The 19,108-nt window shown below is 46.4% G+C and overlaps 3 protein-coding genes and 1 long non-coding RNA gene across 6 annotated transcripts in view; 2 read left to right on the top strand and 2 right to left on the bottom strand.

Annotated features, from left to right (window-relative positions):
- LOC125958106 (uncharacterized) overlaps positions 1-737 on the top strand; it is a 1,756-nt gene extending 1,019 nt beyond the window's left edge. The window contains exons 1-2 of one of the 3 annotated variants that reach the window (XM_049691234.1): positions 190-342; positions 426-737. In XM_049691234.1, the coding sequence (XP_049547191.1) occupies positions 257-342; positions 426-690 (351 nt within the window). In that variant the 5' untranslated portion in view covers positions 190-256 and the 3' untranslated portion in view covers positions 691-737. Of the gene's footprint in view, positions 1-189; positions 343-425 lie in introns of those variants that run through there. The other 2 variants (XR_007469309.1, XM_049691242.1) reach the window with 2 other exon arrangements.
- An 11-nt stretch (positions 738-748) lies between these two features.
- Positions 749-2,631, bottom strand: LOC125958085 (probable serine hydrolase). The gene is made up of 3 exons (XM_049691211.1): positions 2,525-2,631; positions 2,391-2,459; positions 749-1,924 (listed from the first exon to the last, which is right to left on the bottom strand). The coding sequence occupies exons 1-3, from the start codon at positions 2,544-2,546 to the stop codon at positions 1,077-1,079; spliced, it is 939 nt and encodes a 312-aa protein (XP_049547168.1). The 5' UTR covers positions 2,547-2,631; the 3' UTR covers positions 749-1,076.
- An 86-nt stretch (positions 2,632-2,717) lies between these two features.
- On the bottom strand, positions 2,718-3,624 carry LOC125958096 (exosome complex component RRP40). Its single transcript, XM_049691223.1, has one exon. The coding sequence runs from the start codon at positions 3,499-3,501 to the stop codon at positions 2,797-2,799; it is 705 nt and encodes a 234-aa protein (XP_049547180.1). The 5' UTR covers positions 3,502-3,624; the 3' UTR covers positions 2,718-2,796.
- Positions 3,625-3,905: 281 nt separating this feature from the next.
- LOC125948981 (uncharacterized) lies at positions 3,906-18,789 on the top strand. The gene is made up of 4 exons (XR_007468621.1): positions 3,906-4,124; positions 4,188-4,273; positions 18,356-18,563; positions 18,663-18,789. It is a non-coding gene; the product is annotated as an uncharacterized LOC125948981 (long non-coding RNA).
- The last annotated feature ends 319 nt before the right edge of the window (positions 18,790-19,108 follow it).

The raw sequence follows: 19,108 nt of genomic DNA on the forward strand, positions 1-19,108 counted from the left end.
ATATGAACTAATGAATCACAGAAATTTAAACAAGCAAATATGAGAAGCAAGATTTAACGCATTGCACTTGGTTTTGGTTAGAAGGCTCTTTTTTATTCTGAATAATTAAAAAATCTTGCTGCGGGACAATATTATGTAACCATAGCATGTGTTCATACCAGCGAAGCAGCGACTGTTACGTTGCCCTAGCAACAAAGAACACAACTTAAAGGTAAACAGTCTGTAGCAAAATGTTTCATCGAAATTTTTCAGTACAATGACGAAGGAAATAGATTTTGTGGGAGATTTAAATGATAAGTATGCAGCGTTGGAATATGAGTTAGACGAAAGGCTAAAAACTATGTAATTGAAGATCTGTTGGTGACTTTTAATTCATTGCTATTGATTGCATTCTAATATCGATTCCCACCGTTTGTGTTCTCTAGTGTCCAAGCTGAACTACAACTTAACGCCGAATCGTCAAAGCTGCATAAGGAGGAACATGCACAAATCAATCACTCGTTGGAGACGGCCAAACACCGAAATTTCACCTTGCAGAAGTCGTTAGAAGTTGCTAAAGCGCGGCTTCGATCTCGTGCCACATTCAGTCCTTTGGAAACGATCTTGCAAAAGGCGATTGGAAATTACGTGAAACAATCTTCACTTGTTCCTTCCAGTACGGTAAAAGCATACGGTCCTACGTACGTTTAAACGAAAATGTTGATACGAAAACAGAATAAAATAAATCAAATAATCATCAAATTGTGAATCCTTTGTTCAACAGTCATTGTGTCTCTTTATTTCTCCGTTCACCTTGGTTTGTGTCTAGTGTTCGACTATGAAGTTAATTTAGATATTAAAATGAACAAACTGCTGATAGCCTGGCCCTTTCCGTAAGGAATGTTTCATAAACTTCATTTAATGATGATTGTGCTTCATTACCCATGCAAGGGTACTACACCTATTTAAAAACAAAACGCAAAACCAACTACCTATAATCTCACTGCAAAGCAAAACGATGTCCTGAATTCAACAAACGAATTCGTTTCCCACTCCTGCTGTATTGTTAAATATTCCTACCAACAACCATACAATGCTTATATTTCTAACAAAAAATCGCTTACTTGCTTAGATATTCTGTCCGGTGTTACGAGATGTAAATGATGCGTACCCGGGATTTCATAGTATACAACCTTCGATGCAGTCCGCCGAAGTACTTCCATCACCTTCTCGTACACCTCTGCACTACCAAAGTTCATTCCCGGTTGTCCACGTATGTTTAGAACCTTACATTTAATACATTCAGCATAGGCAAGCACTTGTTCCAATGAGAACATACCCATGAGAGCTACCTTAAGACGCAGATCCCTGGCGAAATGATATCCGTCCTTATTCAAGTGGGCTGGTGCCAAAGCCATACCTCTGCGCATCAATACTTCAACTGAATCGTAATCCACTGAACCATCATAAGCAGCCAGAACTAGTTCTATCATTTCTTCGTAACCGTAGCACGGCATTTTAGACTCTGGAAGTGTTTCATAGTGCAAAAATTTGTCGATACAATCTCCCGTGCTTGCTGCCAATTTATGATGATCGCGCACCGTAGGCCCTGCAATGTCGATGCTTATAAATCGATCAACCTCGTCCGGAAAGCTTGCAGCATACATAAAGCTGAGTGCACCGCCCAGCGAATGTCCCAGTAGAGTGATGTTTGTCCATCCGAAATACTTAACAATGCGTCGAATGAGGGTTATTCCATCCCAGAATATGAAGTAATGCATGCCCTTTGGATAGTGAGACGACTTCCCATGGCCCGGGAGGTCAATTGCTAGAATAGGAATATCCTCTGGCAAAAGAGGACACAGCCGATCAAAGGATCCAGCATTGTCCTGCCAGCCATGTAGGGCCAGTACCGGTTGCTTCACACGAGAGCCCCACCATTTACCTATAAAGATGGAGGAAAAAGAATTAACAACAGTCATAATTCTATTAATATTACAGTTATAGTTGAAATAGATTGTCAGAAACGTTCGGAAGTTCACGACCACTCTTCAGTTGTCTCTACTCTAAGAACGATAACGTCCAGTCTAATAATCAAATTAATTCGTTGAAAATCAAGAAACAGTAGTAGTTCTACATGCATGACGATAGCCCCTATTAAATAATCAGTGATGCAAAACACGCGGAAAAGCATTTACCTAGCTTGCATGACCTGTGATTGGTTTAATTCTGAATTCGACACGTGGTACACGTAACGCGTTGAGCAAGCTTTACCCTCGTGCATACCGGGTGCGGGATTAACACGGGGTTGATAATGTAACTCTAGTCTTTGCTGGGTATGCTAAGTCACGGTTTCTAATCATGACCATGACCGTCACCATCCAAACGATGACGTCATTCGGTTCCCTCACCTGAAACGAAACCCCACGGCACCGGAATTTCGATTTCCTCCACAACGCGTGGACTTCCACCGGGAACATCTAAAATCATACACAAAAATCAACAATTGGGCGATTCTTATAGTGTTTCTAGTGCCTCAAAATACCTGAAGAACCTGGAGCACTCATTCCGCGGAGTTCGGTTTTTGTTAACTTTTCTGGGGAAATCGATGTTTACGCCGCCAGCTGATTTCAACCCAGGAAGCCATTCCCCATGCTTGGTCTTGGATGAAAATCAAGTCCCAAGATCGCTCTGTGCAGTTGCAGTGCCGTTAAAGTGCCGAACATTCCATGCACCCCTTTGAGTGTTATCTCCGTTCGTTATGGGCTTAGTGGGTAAGAATGAAAAATACGTTGAGTTCCTAAATTTCTCACAAATTTATTTCGCGAATCCTGCTACGTACGATCCGATGTCGTTGCAAAGCTCGCGGATCTGATCGCTCGGTACAAATTCTAGGGCCAAAATTGCATTTCCGATGGCAATGGTTTCTTTAACGGTTTTTCCCCGTATCCACAGTCGTCCGTTCATCCCAGCAGCCAGCTCAAATTTGAGCTCTTTCGACAGTAAACTCAGGAACGTGCACTTTGGATTGAGAATCTTTCGTATCAGATTCAGACTGCAACTTAGCAGAAATCCATCATGCAGGATTCCGAGTTTCCCCTTCTTGCCGTGTGAATCGACACAAACGAGTTCGGGTTCTACGTCCGGGTGAGCGATCAAGAGCCGCGCGTACACGATATCTCCGATGTTCACGTCTGGCCGGTTCTTCTTAGTTGCGCCCTCGAAGGCCACATACGATAAAGAGGCCGTTTCGCTGCTGCCGATGTCCACTCGAAATATGTCTCCTGCTTTAGCCATCACAACGCCGACCACCAACTCCCCGCGGGTCGGCACGTACCGCTTTTGGTGCGCATCAACCCAGAACGTATTCGGCGGTTTCGTTTTCAGCTGGCCACATTTACTGGCGCGCACCACATCCTGATCCATGCGCAAATCCGGCCCCAGAATCACCTTTTTACTCGTCTTGATCATCTCCATCGGCTCGAATATTACGTCGCCAGCAAGAACGGTTTTACTCGCCATTTCCTCGTTTCGAAGATTTCGAGCCTTAAAATTCCCAGAAAACACGTTTTCGTTAAAATTTCGCGTTTGTTTACGTTTTACCGCAATCCCAGGAAACCATCAGCCGCCATGTTGAGATGGAGAGAAAATTTCGTTAAAAATCCTTTACCTTTCTCTCGCAAGAAAGGCTTGAAATTTGTTATTATTTTTTGGAAATATCGGAAGAATCCATGTATTTCGAAGAGCATTTATTGTAAAAGGCCGATTTCATTTCGTTAGGAAATCGGTTAGTGAGTTATCGAAAATAAATAAAGTAAAATTGTAGCATTCAATATTTTCTACAACAAAAATCCGAATTCGAAGCGCGAAATAGGCTACACCCTGGAAAAATTGTCTGGACGAATCCTTCCTTTTCGTTGAACATGCGGTTTAAGTGATAAGTTTTTGGGGCTTGTTAACTTTAATGATACATAAAAGGGTAAATTCAAGTCATTTTTAACTCCCGCCATCGTTGCCGTTGGAATATAGGCCGGTGTAAGAAACTTCGAGAACGGTGGCGCGAAAAATCCCCAAAAATATGAGACTTAACCCAAGAAAAAGGATACCAACGCTGCGGGAAGCTTTCCTCATCAATTTTAGATCCGGTAAGATGAAGGATCGTGATTTTGCCAAGATTTGTTCCACTAACGATCGAATTCTCCTCCCAGCAATCACCAAGCCAAGACGCTAGAATTAAGCTTGCCGGTAGCGGATACCAAAGGGAACAAACATCCAGAACATCCGTGTCCGCGCAGTAAGTATCCTCTTATTTTTTGTCTGCAGTTAGGATTTATCCCACGGCAAGTGAATTCACCCTCTTCTGATCGAGATTTAGAGAGCTTTATGACAAGCCGGTTCTCTATACTCCTGTGTCAATATGAAGTCTAACTTTCGAAGCACCGGGCACGACCGGATATGGTGGCGACCGGGAGAAGCAGTCGAACGTCTTCGACATATATTCTTTGTCCTTTGTGAGGAGCCACCGATCATAGATTCCCTTAGTATAAACCCGGAAATTGCCGATTTGTACTATATTGTCTGAATGCATAGTATCTTCGTTTGAAACCGGTGTGCTGGTCATGCTTCCGGGACGATGTTTTGTAGTATTTCCTCCTGTGTTATATTCTGGCCAAAATCCTTCCATTGCTGGATCCGTTTTTCATACAGCCCACTGGAATTTTGCCGCAAGTTTCCCTTCATGAATATCGATAGTTGTACCAGGAACTATGTTGGCATCGTCTAAGTAGATGTTTTGGAAATGATTCCAACATTTTTTCACAAAACTGGCCAACAAAACTCGTGCCTCATTAATTGAATCCTTATGTAGGTCGTCCGACAATATAAATATCGCCGTCCAAAACTTAATAAAGATATCAAAATTCAAGAACATATGCTTAAACGACAATATCGACGCAAAAAAGATAAGCTCATTATGAGTCCTTTCGATGTTGCGTGTCGTTTTGATGTCCAGAAAATTGCCCCTATCTATTTCGGTAGGGAGCATGTTCACTACTTTCTTCAACAGAGAAAGTTTGAACAAACAATTTCCACGTTGGGGGAAATTGTTTGTAATGTTATAAAAAATCCTCCCATAAATTAAATGCAGCGGTTCGCAAATAAAAATGTTTGCGCCGGTCCCATCTGTACGCAGAGTAGCAAGTAAATTATTGCACTGCTGCGGTGGAGTCAGCGGGAAGAACGTTTTACCTCGTGCTACAGATTTGTGGCTACAACCGAAATGGCACATCCTGTACTGGAGTCCTGTAAAGAAGATGTGCAGAGTGAATATCTAGAACATCTAGAAAAACCTTTCAATAAAATAAAGCAAATACCTGCCGTCACCCTTTGCGCTTGCCGGTCCAATATTTCGTTCCGGAAGGTAACAGGAACAGGGACGCCTGCAAAATTGATGCCCGTCATGCAGAGCTTAGTGGCTTCTGCGTAGAACCACTGTAACGCGTCCGAGTTTGGAATTTTGCCGAGAAAAAATCCGGCTTCGAAGAAAATATTTGTATTCACTACGCGGCAGGTAATTGGCCACAGAGCAAGGGGCAACTCCAATCCAGCACGATTTCGTTTGCGTGTTTGACGACACCGGCAGCGACGAGGCGCCGGATTTGATACTCTAAAAAACCAAACCAAAAGTATACAAATGAATCGATTCCGCGTTCGTTGCGATCAAACCCTTACCTAAGCCGATATGGCTGTAAATCCCTTTGAAAACGGGATGAATTTGACGCGCATTTCTGGCTTTCGGCTTCTCCACTTGAGCTGATTTTTCGGCCACCAATCTGGCCAAGACGTCCCGGCTTCGTTCTATCTCGGCCTGCGCCAGCAATAACTCATGTAATTCAAGTTCAGAAACACGGACGCTCAGGACGCTGCCTTGAGGTACCCCAGAAGGGATAGAACACGAGAGGAAAGTGGAGGAAGGGGTACGGACATAGAAGGACCGCCCGGAGAGGAAGGATTGAATGCAGGGCTGGAGAGGATCACGCAGGCCCATCTGCCGGAGCTTCGCAACCAGCAAACTGTGTAAGATACGGCGAATGCGGTCCGTGTAGACTACATCCACCTGAGAGCCAGAAGCGACAGCAGGGTAGATGCGCTGTGTGAGGGACATGAGGTTGGTCGTAGTTGATCGCTTTGGCATAAAGCCTTGCTGATCCGCATCGATAGAGGAGGAAACGCAGGAGAGAAGGTGAGAGTGAACGACAGATTCCAGGACTTTGGACGTGGCACAGAGGGGGGAGACACCTCGGTAGTTCGAGGCGGTCTGAAGGCATCCTTTTTTGTGTAGCGGGACTAGGCACGCCGACTTCCAACCCCGCGGGAACAAACCCTCAAACAGAGATCTGGCGAAGAGTTGAACCAGGATCGGGGCCAAGGAATGCATACATCCCTTCAGCACGGAGGAGGGAATACCGTCGGGACCGGGGGAGTGGGAGAGCTTCAAATCGGCAAGGGCTGCCAAGACACTGCCCTCCGAGATGGGTACTGTATCGATGGAGAGCAGGTCATGGGGAGTGTGAGCGAGACCATGCTGGGTCGTCGACACTTCTCGGGACTAGTGTCTGGACAGGGTGGTCGCATACGCCATCCGGAGAAGTGGCCGTATCGTTGCCTAGGGAGAGGGAGGTAGGGAGGTTCGAGGAGCCCCGCCGAGAATTGGCGTAACGCCAGAAGGATGTAGGATCCTCTGAGAGTCTGGATTGCTGGCGCGCCTGATATCCCAGGAAGCGCGAGCGATTGTAGAGGCGGTAGGCATAGGATGCGTACTTGAAGAGACGTTGATAGAAGGGACGACGGTGTGAGTGATACAGACGACTGGCGCGATTGAGGTCGATCTTCAGTGCACGCAAGTGCCTGTCCGACCACGGTGGGTTGGGGGGAGGGCAACAGAGGGGAAGGAGGGAAAGCAGCGTAGCGGTGTACGCACTGGTAGCGTCGTCGGCCGTACAGGCAGTGTCTATGAAGGACCAATTGGTGTCCCTCACTAGGCGGCTGAGCTTGTCCAAATTGTATTCAGCCCGCAGGGCTCGCGTTGAGGCGGGGACCGATTTACGGTGCCGCCAGCCGAATGCCAGAAGGACATCGTAAGGGCCGGATGGTAGTCGTACCATTACGCGTTCATCAAAGTCCTTAGTATCCGTAAAGATAAGGTCAAGCTGCCTGCCGGCCGAACTTGTTGCGGATTCCGGAGACTTGCCGCAATCCGATGGCCGCTAATCCGTCGAGGAATGTGAGTGTTGCGGCGTTGGAGCCGTTGGATGGCAGGTAGCATGGCCCTGCAGGTGACCATTTGGTGAGCGACTGGTTGAAGTCGCCGAGTAGCAGCAAATTATCGTTCGGGCCTAATCTATCCACGATACGGCTGACGCACTCATTGAGCCTCTCGAGGAGTGATCCGGATGAGCTCTGATCGGGGGGGATATATACTACCCCGATGTAAGTAGAATGCGATCCGAACCAGATGCGCACCCAGACTAGCTCGAGTGTCGTGTCGGTGAGGCACACAACAGAGGACGAGCGCAAGTGGCCAGCGCATGCGATGAGTACCCCGCCGCCACGGGAGCGAGTGCTATTGCTACCGGAGCGATCGCACCGATAGACGGAGAAGCAGTCGTCAAACACCATGGCGGACGGGATGTGCTCTGTGAGCCACGTTTCGGTGGTGAGCACGATTAGCTCGCAAGAAATGGGGGGCACCGCCAGCCGGAAATCGGTGAGTTTCGTGCGGAGGCCACAAGTGATCGTTAAGGTGAGAAGTCCGATTGCGGTGTCAAATCGTTGCGTGTGGTCGGTGTTTTTGGTGTAGCAGCTGTGGTCAACAATGGTACCAGAGAAAACCGTGTTGTGGTGGACCCGACGTTGCACCGGCGTCAGTCGCCACTTCGAGGCATCGACCGCGTGGCGGATGACCTTGTGCGATCGACTGATCCATAGCCGCAGAAATGGGAGCGCCTTCTCTCTCAGCAATGGCGACATCCCAACTTTGTACGAGACAAAGGAGAGCTTGCCGATATCCCGCTCCTTCGCCAACAATCGGACGAGCTGAATGTCGTTCGAACCTAACTGTTCTTTGACAAAGCTCTCGACATCCTCGGGAGCAGCGCCTGGTTCCAGACGAGTTATGTACAGCCAGTATAGTTGCTGCGCTGGTGGTACGATCAGGGGCATTTTGCTGTAAGCCCACCCGGTTCCGATGAAGAGCGGCCGGGCAGGCGGAACGTGCCGGGTGGCGTGCCGAGAATGCACAGCGACGGGTGTCTGGATTACGGCAGGAGCGAAGACGGGCTGAGGCGGTTTAGTGTTTGTTCTGTGACGTGCTTACCGCCGTCAGTCGACGGAGCGTCCGAAGGCCTTAGTGATGATGATGATATCGGGACGCAATGATGACGGGTGATGACGGTGAGTCGGAGATGAGATGAGCGATGGCGGGTCAGTGAGATGGTGGAAAATGACGCCAACACTGTTTTCAGCCACTGGAACACGATTCGATTCAGGCCGATAATTATGTCTTACACGGCCGCAGTGAGCTATTTATAGTGAACTTTAGCGTGTACATCCACTGTACACTAGAAGACCGCAAATTTACTCGCGGATGACGCGGAAAACGCGGAGACGGAGATGAAACAAGCGGATTTTTTTTTAATTTGAAATTATATAGACTTTGGGCCTTTGGCCTATCTTTCGTCTCTGTAAAGGTGGTGGCTTACAATTTATTGTATAGATTCGCTTCTTTGAGGTAGTCTATGAGAGGTATGAGGTAGTCCTTCGCTCGCTCTGTTGTTGGCGAGGGCTTCCGGGAGGTTGTGGGGGATTCTATGTTTTTTCCTAATGGTGTCATACTGTTTGCAGTCGGTGATGATGTGCTCCGCCGTTGTGGTGCAACCGCAGGTGGCACACATGGGCTGATTGTGCTTTTCTATCAGGTTTTGGTGTGTGAGTCGGGTGTGGCCTATTTTTAACCTGCTTAATATACGTTGATTTTTTGGGCTATTGTTGTCGGTCCAGGGGTCTATGGTGGTTTTGATGTTTCTAAGTCTATTGCCTGTGGTGGTGGTCCATGTTTTTTGCCATATTTGTCTGAGTCGGGTTTTTAGGTTTCTATTGATGTCTTGTCTTGGAATGGGACCAGGGGGATTTGGGGAAGACCTACGGCCGGCGTTGGCTAGCCGATCAGCCCTGACGTTCCCGGCTATCTGGGAGTGCCCTGGCACCCAACCTAAGGTGATATTTCTTTTTGAGCCGATTGCTTGTGGGATTTGCTGTACAATTGAGTGCTTAGCCTTCTACTGCTTGCAGCACACTTGCGGAATCGGTGAAAATGATCGTGGGTTCATTTCCACCTTCTTCGGCTGCAAGCAGTATTCCTATAGCTTCGGCTGTAAATATTAAAAGGTTGTGTGGTTTTGTATTGTGTAGTTCCTGTATTTGCTTGTGACTAGCTGTTTGTGTAATGTATGGGCGGTGTGAGTGTTAATTCCTTTTTCCCGTATAACTCTTTTATGCACCAATCTATTTTTGGTTTTATGCTATTTAATGATGGGTAGGTTTCTATCTTGGCTACTTCGGGGAGGTATGGTAATTGTTGGTTTTTTAGGTGATCGTTTATACGGTTGTTTAGTGCTGTGGGAGTCGTCCCTTTCTCAGATAAGGTTGTGGATTGTTTGATTAAGGAATTGAGGATTATGTGACTGAAAGGGTCAAGGCCACTGTCACATATTAATGAAGTTATTGGACTGGTGCAAAAGGCCCCAGTTATGTTTCGAATTGCGGAGTTGTAGATCGGTTTTAGTATGTTTGAAGCTTTTTTTCCGCCTCTACTAAAGAATTCGGCCCCATATAGAATTTTCGGCAGAAGCCAGTTTTTTAATAGTAAAATAAGTGTTTTCCTTGATGCCCTGTGTCTTCCACTTCCGAGCATCCGAAAGATGTTGCGGTGTGTTTTGGTGGTGTTTTTTAAGTTTTTGCAGTGTGCTCGAAAATTGAGTTTTTTATCTATTGTGATTCCTAAGATTTTTTGTGTGTTTTGGGATTTTATGCTATTGTTGTTGTATGTGAGTTGTTTGGGTTGACTATGTTTATGGTTGCAGTCGTGTAGTAGTGTACTTTTGGAGGGGGTGATTTCGTGTCATGAGATTTTGGACCATTTCTCTAGTTTTTTTTGTAGATTTTGTCTGGTTTTTCTTGTTGTTTTTTGTGATGAGAGGAGGATGATGTCGTCGGCATAAATGTATGGTTGTATGTAAGTGGAAATTTGTTTTATGAGTGTTTCCATGCTTATTATGAAGAGTGTAGGGGATAGGACTGCACCTTGGGGCACTCCATTGAAACAAGCGGAGCTGGCGGGAAATGCTTGGGCGCGATGCCAAAGCCTGGACGATGCTGCAGCAGGTCCCAGGCAGGGTGTCACGTTGTCGCACGGATCGCGTTGGATCGCGAAGAATTGCGAAAGGACGCGGGATTTGCAACGCTCACTGATGGTTTTTATAAGATGTGTGAATTCCGGGTTGAACCTTAAAGCACTCATCGTTTCAAGCAAGGATGTCTCTGTTTACGCGGTCAAAAGCCTGTGTGAGATCAAAAGAGACAAACTTTCCACATCGCTTCTTTTGTTTCATATCTATTATTCTATCCTTAACGGAGAGTACCGCCTAGAAGATGTACTCGATGCTTGAGCACTCTGGCAAGTAATATGTAGTCCGTATTTAAGAGGAAGATTGGGCGGTAGGATGTTTTTCTTCCACCAGAATTACTACTCCGTCGACAAAGCTCTCGGGGATCGTTCCTTTGCTGGCCTTCTTAAGTAGGAGCGTGAGTTCTCGCCAAACAATATGCAGTGTCTGGCGGTAGAATTCTATTGCAAGGGGGCCATCCGGTCCTGGCGACTTGCTCAGGCCTGGAACGTTGCGGCGCGCTCGCGCTTCCTGATTGTCATAGCGCAGGACTGGTGTTCACGGGTGGCCCTGTAACAGCGGGCGTCTTCGTTTAGCCGCAGGCATATTGGAAGAAGCCCAGCCAGGAGTACCGCCGACCAGTAGCCGGCGGTGCGGAAGGTGCTGGCCACGCCTTTCGCCATCTCGCGTTGCACTCGTTGCAAGATGCGCCGGTTACATTGTAGTTTCGTCGCCTTCTCTGCCCATATGGGGGCAGCGTAGCGCAGTGTTGAGTCAATGACACTGGCTATAATCTTCCGGGACTGGCTCGATGGTCCGTCGTGGTGTTCCGCATGGCAAACCGGAGTGCCTGGACCTGCTTCATGGCCTTTTCCGGTGCGTACTGCACGTGTGGCCCCCACTGAAGGCGCTCCTGCATGCAGGACCTTTTCATACGATACGATTCCAGTTGTTCGCTTCACAGTCCAGATGGATTACCCGGTCACTGGCATAAGGCTCCTTCGGGGACGCTTGCTTCGCCGGAGTACAGTTCCTTGTAGTACGCCTGGATGTGATAGTGACTATGGATCACGTTGCTCCTCTGCCTACGTTCACCTCAGCTGGAGCATTGAACCTTTTTCTCCATCAACTCTCGTTTCGTTGATTCGGCAATATTCTTCGAAGACCCGTCGTTACAGTCGCAGCATTTCTCCTTTTATGCGATTAATGTTGGTCAACTCCTCCGAGTCGACCAGATAGCGCTCATATGCATTCTTCAGCTGTGTATATAGAATATTGTGATGCATACGAAACAAGGCGCATTTTTTATTCGTCTTCCATGTGAAGAATGCTTCGATTCGGGGTTTGGTACACCAATCCATCCATGATTTATAATGTTTTTTCTACCTTGTCCAGTAGTTCCATTTACCTCTGAATTCTTCAATGTTTTCAACAGTTAGAACATGCGGCCGTAACAGCCAATAGCCTTTTTTGGCGCGTGTCGGGCATTTCTCGGAGAACGATACGCACTGTAAGCGCCTTATGGTCTGAAAAGGATAGCACATGCATGTTGGTGTCACGGAGTTGTCCTTTCGTAGTTCTCGATACGTAACAACGGTCGATCTGTCGTTTCCTCTGATGTGTTCCCAGCTGTCACACAACCCTAGGTTATCTACCGCATTTTGTAGCGGATAACATATGTTTCCTCCACTCGTGGTGTCCTTGGACTTTAGGACACAATCGAAGTCCCCGGCTAAGACGACTGGTCCCGTAGCATTACGCAGGTAATATGACAACGAGCTATTAAATAGGCTTTCTCGCCCAGCTCTTGCTTGGCTTCCTAACGGAGCATATATATTGCACAGGGATGTGTTGTTTTCTAGTCTCAAGCATATTATTGTCGAATCCAGGGTCCGCTCAACATGCGTATATCTAATCGCTATCGCTGTACCTCTTTTTGTTTGGTCAAGGTTTGTTTCAACGTTGTATCCCGGCAGCTGCATCTTTTCATCGTATACTTCTTGCATAAAAACAATGTCGCCCTCTACTCTCCTCAGGAAGGAGTGCAGAGCTTCTATCTTGTTTGCGTTTGAGATGGTATTGATATTGATCGACACGATCGTTATGGATTTTAGCGAGCTGTCCATCACAACAACATTAACAATTCTTCTCTACACTTCCCTCAGATGCGAGACGTATCGCGATCGCGTTTGTCTTTTTCGGTGGCCGGCCAGGCTTTCTCTTCAGCGGCGCTTCGTTCGTTGGATCGCTGTCGGTAGGAGAGTCGTCTGTTTTTTCTTACCTGTGTACGCGTGTGAGTTCGGTGGGGGAGGGCAGTGGGGTTGGCTAGTAGCGAGACGCATCGTGTCCGACATCCTCTCATCCTCGGAGCCTGACAAGTTGCCAGAGAACATTAACTCTTTTACAGCTCGACGGTCCGTTGGGCAAGGCTGGCATCTTTAAGCTGGACAAAAATTGAGGATACCGCTGGTTTCATCCTCAGGCAGGAAATGTCGCTCGCACCAAGTCCTAGTTTGGACGCCACGAACGTAGTTGCCTCCTATAACGGTGCTCCTAATTGCCGCCATGCTTCCGGGCTTGGTTAGAGCCATCGGCACTTGCTTTTTTCCCCTCTTTTCTACTCTCTTATTTTTTCTCACTAATGCTATTAACACATCCGATAGCAACGAGTCTCGGATAGGAACTGGCTTAATTTTTTTTTTTAATTGCTCATTGCTAATATAAATATGTTAGTTTAATGAGTTCATGAGTTGCGGATGAATTTTATAATTTTTTTTCTCATTTTGCCTTTCGTTATTTAGGTTTTGTTCAATTTTTCCGGACAAGCCACATTCTCTCCTAAACTTTTTATATTTTGTGCATTCTTCTATTATGTGTTTGACTGTTGTTTTACTCCACAAGTTTAACATAGTGGTTCGCCTCTGTGTGTTCAACCAATCCACATGATTAGGGGTTCCGGTATCATGCCTGCATGTAAAGTGTTTAGTAACTTGCTTACGTTTACGCTATTATACGCGTTTTTAATATCTATAAAGATGCCGGCTGTTAGGCTTTTTTTCTCTGTTACTTCTAAATATTTCGTTCAATAAAAGGTTGGTGACCGAGTGTATAGATTTGTTCTTCCTGAATCCGAAAGAGGTATTTGGTTGGTTTGGTGTCATTAGCGCCACTAATTACGCCTACCCAGAAGACCGCGTCTGGGCAGGTTGGGCCGCTACGCACTTTTTGACTGCTATGGCGCTGCCACCATATCCGTCTTTTCTATTGCAAGTGACTGTGCTGTAGCCCTTTATTTTTACGTTTTCATCTTGTTTAATCCACGTCTCCTGCAGGCACAGGACGTCCGGGTCTTCTAACCTTGCTACTTTGACAATTTCATCTTTGTTCTTTTTCCAGCATTGAATGTTTATTTGTTTATTCTAGCAACCCCATAGAGATTTTTTTCGGTTTTTATCCGCTGAATTTCGGTCTCGTCCAGGAATGCTGGGCAGCTCTTATCCAGTGTGTGGTGACCTTCGCCGCACGATACGGACTTATATTCATTCATTTACATTCGCCGGTGTGCATTTGTTTGCTGCATCTATCGCTCGGGTTATCGTTCGTCTTGCGCTTACCGGATAGAACAGATGATTTTGAAGAAGGGGACGGAGTAACTTGCTGTTGGAGTCGCAGCAGCCCAAGACCCGAGAATAGTTTTCATTTGTCTCTCCACTTGGAGGTTGAGCCGCGCTCAACCATACTTGTTTAGCATACAACCACGCGGTTGAGAGCATACTCGTGTGCGCTTAGAGCTTCGTTTAAGCCTGTTGAATCTTGAATCTCGCCATAGATTCAAATTTGGCCACTAGCTTTCTTTACTGTGGTAGTAAATTGGACAGTAAAGATATCAGCCTGAAGAGGATCTGAAACCTGGTGTTAGCTAGCTTGATCGCCATCCATCGAATGAGAATCCTACGGGTCAGATTTCTGGCTATATGACCTTATGCCGTGGTAGCGGTGTTAGTAGTCGCTTTCGTGATGGCAGCGTGCGACGCGGTAGTGGTAGAAGTACTCGAACTGGTAGGTGACGATATCGGGCGCTCTGATGGAACAACCGGAGTCGTGGACGTTTCTCGAGGACGCCAAATCGAGGGCGAGGAGCGTTGATCAATAATGCCAGCAAACTCCAGTTTCACTTCGCCAAACAGACGCATAATGCCCTCTTTGAGATTTGCGACTTTGACTTTAGCTAGTCCGAGTTCTTCGCGGACGATCATTTCGAAGGAGATAGGCCACAGTTCGTACCATGTGCCTTCTTCATTCTGGGCCGAAACGCCATCGAGGTTGCAGCGTAGCTCCACACGAGATACCCCTGCGAGGGCCGAGGCCATCTTTTCGAGGGCCAGTGCTGATAATGAAAAAAGCAAACATAAAACATAAGAATGTAGGGAAATGTACCATGGAAAATTCACATACTAACCCAATCCGTAGTGCGAATATTCTTCAAACATATGCGAATGGACGATTATGGCGGTTGCAATGCTCGATCGACTGCTAACACGGACACGCTAAAGATTCTCTAGCTTGACTGTTTAGCGCATGGACATCTTGCCATTTTCGACGTATCCCATTAACGGAAATCTGAGTTGCTCTCGCTGCTCGTTGGCGCACAGGCGGTGTTGGATCCGGTGATTCCACTGGGTGCCCCGGGATTCTCATAGTACAGATCTGCAACATGGCACACACATGGCACTCGTCCCTCAAACCATTGTAGTATCCTGGCCCTTATCTGTTGCAAAAGATTGTTAAAAGAAAACGAAAGATAAGTTGAAAATCTTCTGACCATGAAAATTAGTATAATTATAAGTCTTGCTTGCTGTTCCTCCCCGCAGTAACTTTACAACTAACAAACCTTGTTCATGGTTTCCATTGGACGATTTTTTCAGTTAAATACCCAGCTCGCGTGAAATCGAACCGAAACCGGATGCCAATTTCATATGATCATTTAATTATCGCCTGAAAAAAAAATCAATGTTATTTTCGTTAAAATTTCAAGTAAAAAAAATCTTACCAATTAACAAGTGATCACGGTCACAAAATGCGATGTTGTTAAAATATTTAAAAAGAACGGGCGCAAAAATTCACTAACCAGCGGCTCACTTCTAGCGTCCACCACTATATCACTCTTATCATTCATTACTGTAACGGTATCACAGCTTGCGCAAGAATACTTAACACGTAGAAAATGAATGATGAGTAACGCAAATTACGGTTAACGATGGAATACACCGCATATCCTTTAATTTCTTACATTTTGTGTCCAATGGTCCCAGGGCCAGATGTACTTTATTCTATAACTAACAATTAAACGGATCATGTGAAACAGCCAGGGGCAAAGCACGACGACGGTCACTCCGGACCGCAAGGACGCCTCCACGGTTCCTCCGGACTCTGAGAGAGCGATCGAGCGTCATCGCCCGATCTATCACCGCTTCGGCGGGTCATCACCTGAGATTGATCACTCAATCTCTAGTGAACGCGGGACTCTTCAGCTAGTCGGCTCATATCATTACCACGCATAATATACGCACTTAAAGATGATGAAATATTAGCTACTATTTCCTTCTGACGTCACACATATCAAAGAAGTGTTATTAACGCAATGTAGGAAATATTAAATGAGAAATAGTTACATTGATTCCTTCGTAAATCCATATTAGGAACAAACGCAGCAGATAGGCACAAGTGTATACTGAGCGGGGCAGCGGTGCCAGAATAGGTAGGCGTTAGGAGCGCAAGTGGCCGTTTTGGTACTAGCTGCTAGATGTGGCTAGTCCTGGGAATCCCAGAGACTCGCGTACTTCGGGGTCGGGTTCGATTCCCGACGCCGCTAGCTAGTATAGGCGTTAATCGTCGTAGGTGTGCCACAGTGGCCGCCACATTCCAGCCATGGAGCTGAAGGGCCGCATGGGCCAAGTAAATGTACCGGCAGCGATCCCAAGGGCAAGGGATCCAGATTAATCAGCCAAAGGGCAGCTGAAGCGCCAGCTGGAGCCAGCACAGAAAACAGTATTGCAGACAGACAGAGTTCAAGTGCCGGGAGCATAGGAAAACTATATAAGGCGCGAGGGAAACCAAACGGAGATGGTGAAGCACCCTCCGGAGTAGATAGAGGAAACGAAATAGGGAACCAAGGTGATATGCAGGAGGGACACTAGTTAGCAGAACAGACGGTTAAGGTTCCTAAGGAGGTAGCATTATGGTAAACTGTTCACGGGTAACGATTTAGCATTTAAGGAAAGACTCTAGGGTTAGTATTTATTTTGGAAAAAGGGGTAGTGGGGGAATGTAGCGACCCCTTCTACCATTCACCGCCGACCCGTTTCCGCTTGTGTCGCTCCAATGACTTAGTCCTTTCCCCGGAAAGGAAGAGTGATTCAGCGAGTGCGGAGAAGACTGGAATGCGAATAGAAAGCGCATGGGGAATAGAGTTCGATGCTAGAATTGGAGCCAAGAAGCGCATCGCGGTGGCGGGATAGCGCATGATGGAGGCGTCCATGGTGGACGACGGGCTAAGACATCGGAACGCCCAATCCGACCAAAACGACAAACCGAAGTAGCCGGAATATGGACCCTGGAAACCATGACACCGTCGCCTGAAGAGAATATTCAATTGAACTCCGAAGACATAGTTGGCCATGAGGGCATAGCATGGAACCCGGCACGACGCAGATCGGTAAAACAGAACACACCGCCGAGGCACCGCCATAGCACTGCCGCAGTTAACAACAAGCCGACGTGCAACAAACCAACATCGAGCACGCATGGCCCGTGAATGACGAACGCGATATTGACCCAGAACTGCATACAATGGCCGAGCGCAACAAAACCGCATGATGGTCAGCGTGGACGACTCGTTGGAGATACAACGGAGCATCAACACGGCCAGCTGATTCTCGGTAGACGCGCTAAGGACTACGGGGCGACCTGGCGATTAACGGAGAGGCAACGAATGGTGGCGGGGAAAGATGCATTCGCATGCGTTAGAAAAGGTTAGGTTGAGATTAATAAACTGGTTGGACTGTTGTAGCACTGAACACGGAACGGCTCAACATTATTTTGCACATTCGGGACTATGGGGTCCGGTCGAAAGAAACCCAGTACCTGGATTATCGCCGTTACGAGGTCGCTGGATGGCGTTCGTACTGGAAAGAAAATTGGCATAATCTCATGTATCGAATCAGTGCATTGCATTCCCTTCAATCAGCTCAAGTACATTGCTGTGCAAACTCTGGAGTGAGTATTTGTTTAAATTGAAACAAAACATCTTCTTCAAAACGTGATTTCATTATCCTACGGATGGCTATTCGGATAAAGCGTTGTGGTCGAATTCTTCTTACTGTTCCTTTGTGCTAATAGGCAGCCCAAATCCTGGCGATGATGATGGTAAAGGAAATGTGTAGAGGGCGTCGAGTCGAAGGGCGGAAGGGGATTCTTTGCTTAAATCTTTGCCATGATTCGTACCATGTTGTGTTATCGCATATCTTATTGCTTTTAAAAGTACGTTTTCGTAACAAAGGACACGCTCTTGCAACGAAAGAATTCGTCTTCTCAATTCAATACACGAGCTGCTGCCTCTGTTGCTGTTCAAGAGCATCTCCATCTTCATCATCGTCGTCGTCGTAATTTACCATTTCATCCATTTTCTTTTCTCTGTTGTCACAAAACTCATCGTAGTATCGACTAGATTCTAGAAGGAAGTGATTGTGAATAGACGAACTCTTCTTACCATTGCCATGAGAACTACGTAGTTTTGTTACTTAAAACTGATCCTCGCGGGTGCTTGCGTGCGTGCTATTATCCACAACACTCTGCAACAGTGCAATAATTTTCGTTATACTATCTGGTTACCTTTATTTGTTGAATGTTAAAACAGTTCATTTCTTTATTTTTAGATAAAAAAGGTGCCCTGTTGTGTCTAGTGCCATCAGTGCTGATCTCTTGCTAAGGCGAAAGGATTCCAGGAGAAGCAGCGTTACAGGAAAAAAATAATAGACACAATCAACCAACACTCAATTTAACCCTAGAGAGCACAGAAATCTGCGGCCGAGATCCGAGAGTCTCAAAAGGAAACCATCGGAAACACCTCCTGCATGTTTTAAGGTTTGTAATTTTGCAAGGATTTGTTGCATAACGAATTCTCCTTTCAATTTTCATCACAACAAGATCTCCTGCAATTAAGACTATGGTTAACCTTTATAGCTAACAAAGGCCACAATCAGATTGGACCTAGCCGTAAAAACTTCACTGAAGAAGAAGAAGAAGCTGCAAGCGATTAATCAACAAAGGTCAAGATCAACATAAAATAGGTCAATTCGCCGGTAAAAGATGGCTCGTAAATATTACTGCGACTATTGTGAGAAGAGAATTCAAAACGATGTGAACAACATAAAAAAACACAACGAAGGGCTGCCTCACCTCAAGGCTAGAGCAGAATATTATGAAAAATTCAAAGGTAAGTACTTCTGTGATAAAAAAAAACCCCAGCATCACTCACTCCACCTCATTCACAGCGCCGGAACAGATAGTTGCAGAAGCAAAGACTAAAACAAAGTGCCGCTCATTGAAGGACGGCAAAGAATGTATGTTCGGCGCATTGTGTAGATACTGCCACTACACGCCCCAGCAATTACTAAATCTTCAGCAAC

This window comes from Anopheles darlingi, chromosome 2, assembly GCF_943734745.1.
Source record: "Anopheles darlingi chromosome 2, idAnoDarlMG_H_01, whole genome shotgun sequence".
NCBI classification, from domain to species: Eukaryota; Metazoa; Arthropoda; class Insecta; order Diptera; family Culicidae; genus Anopheles; species Anopheles darlingi.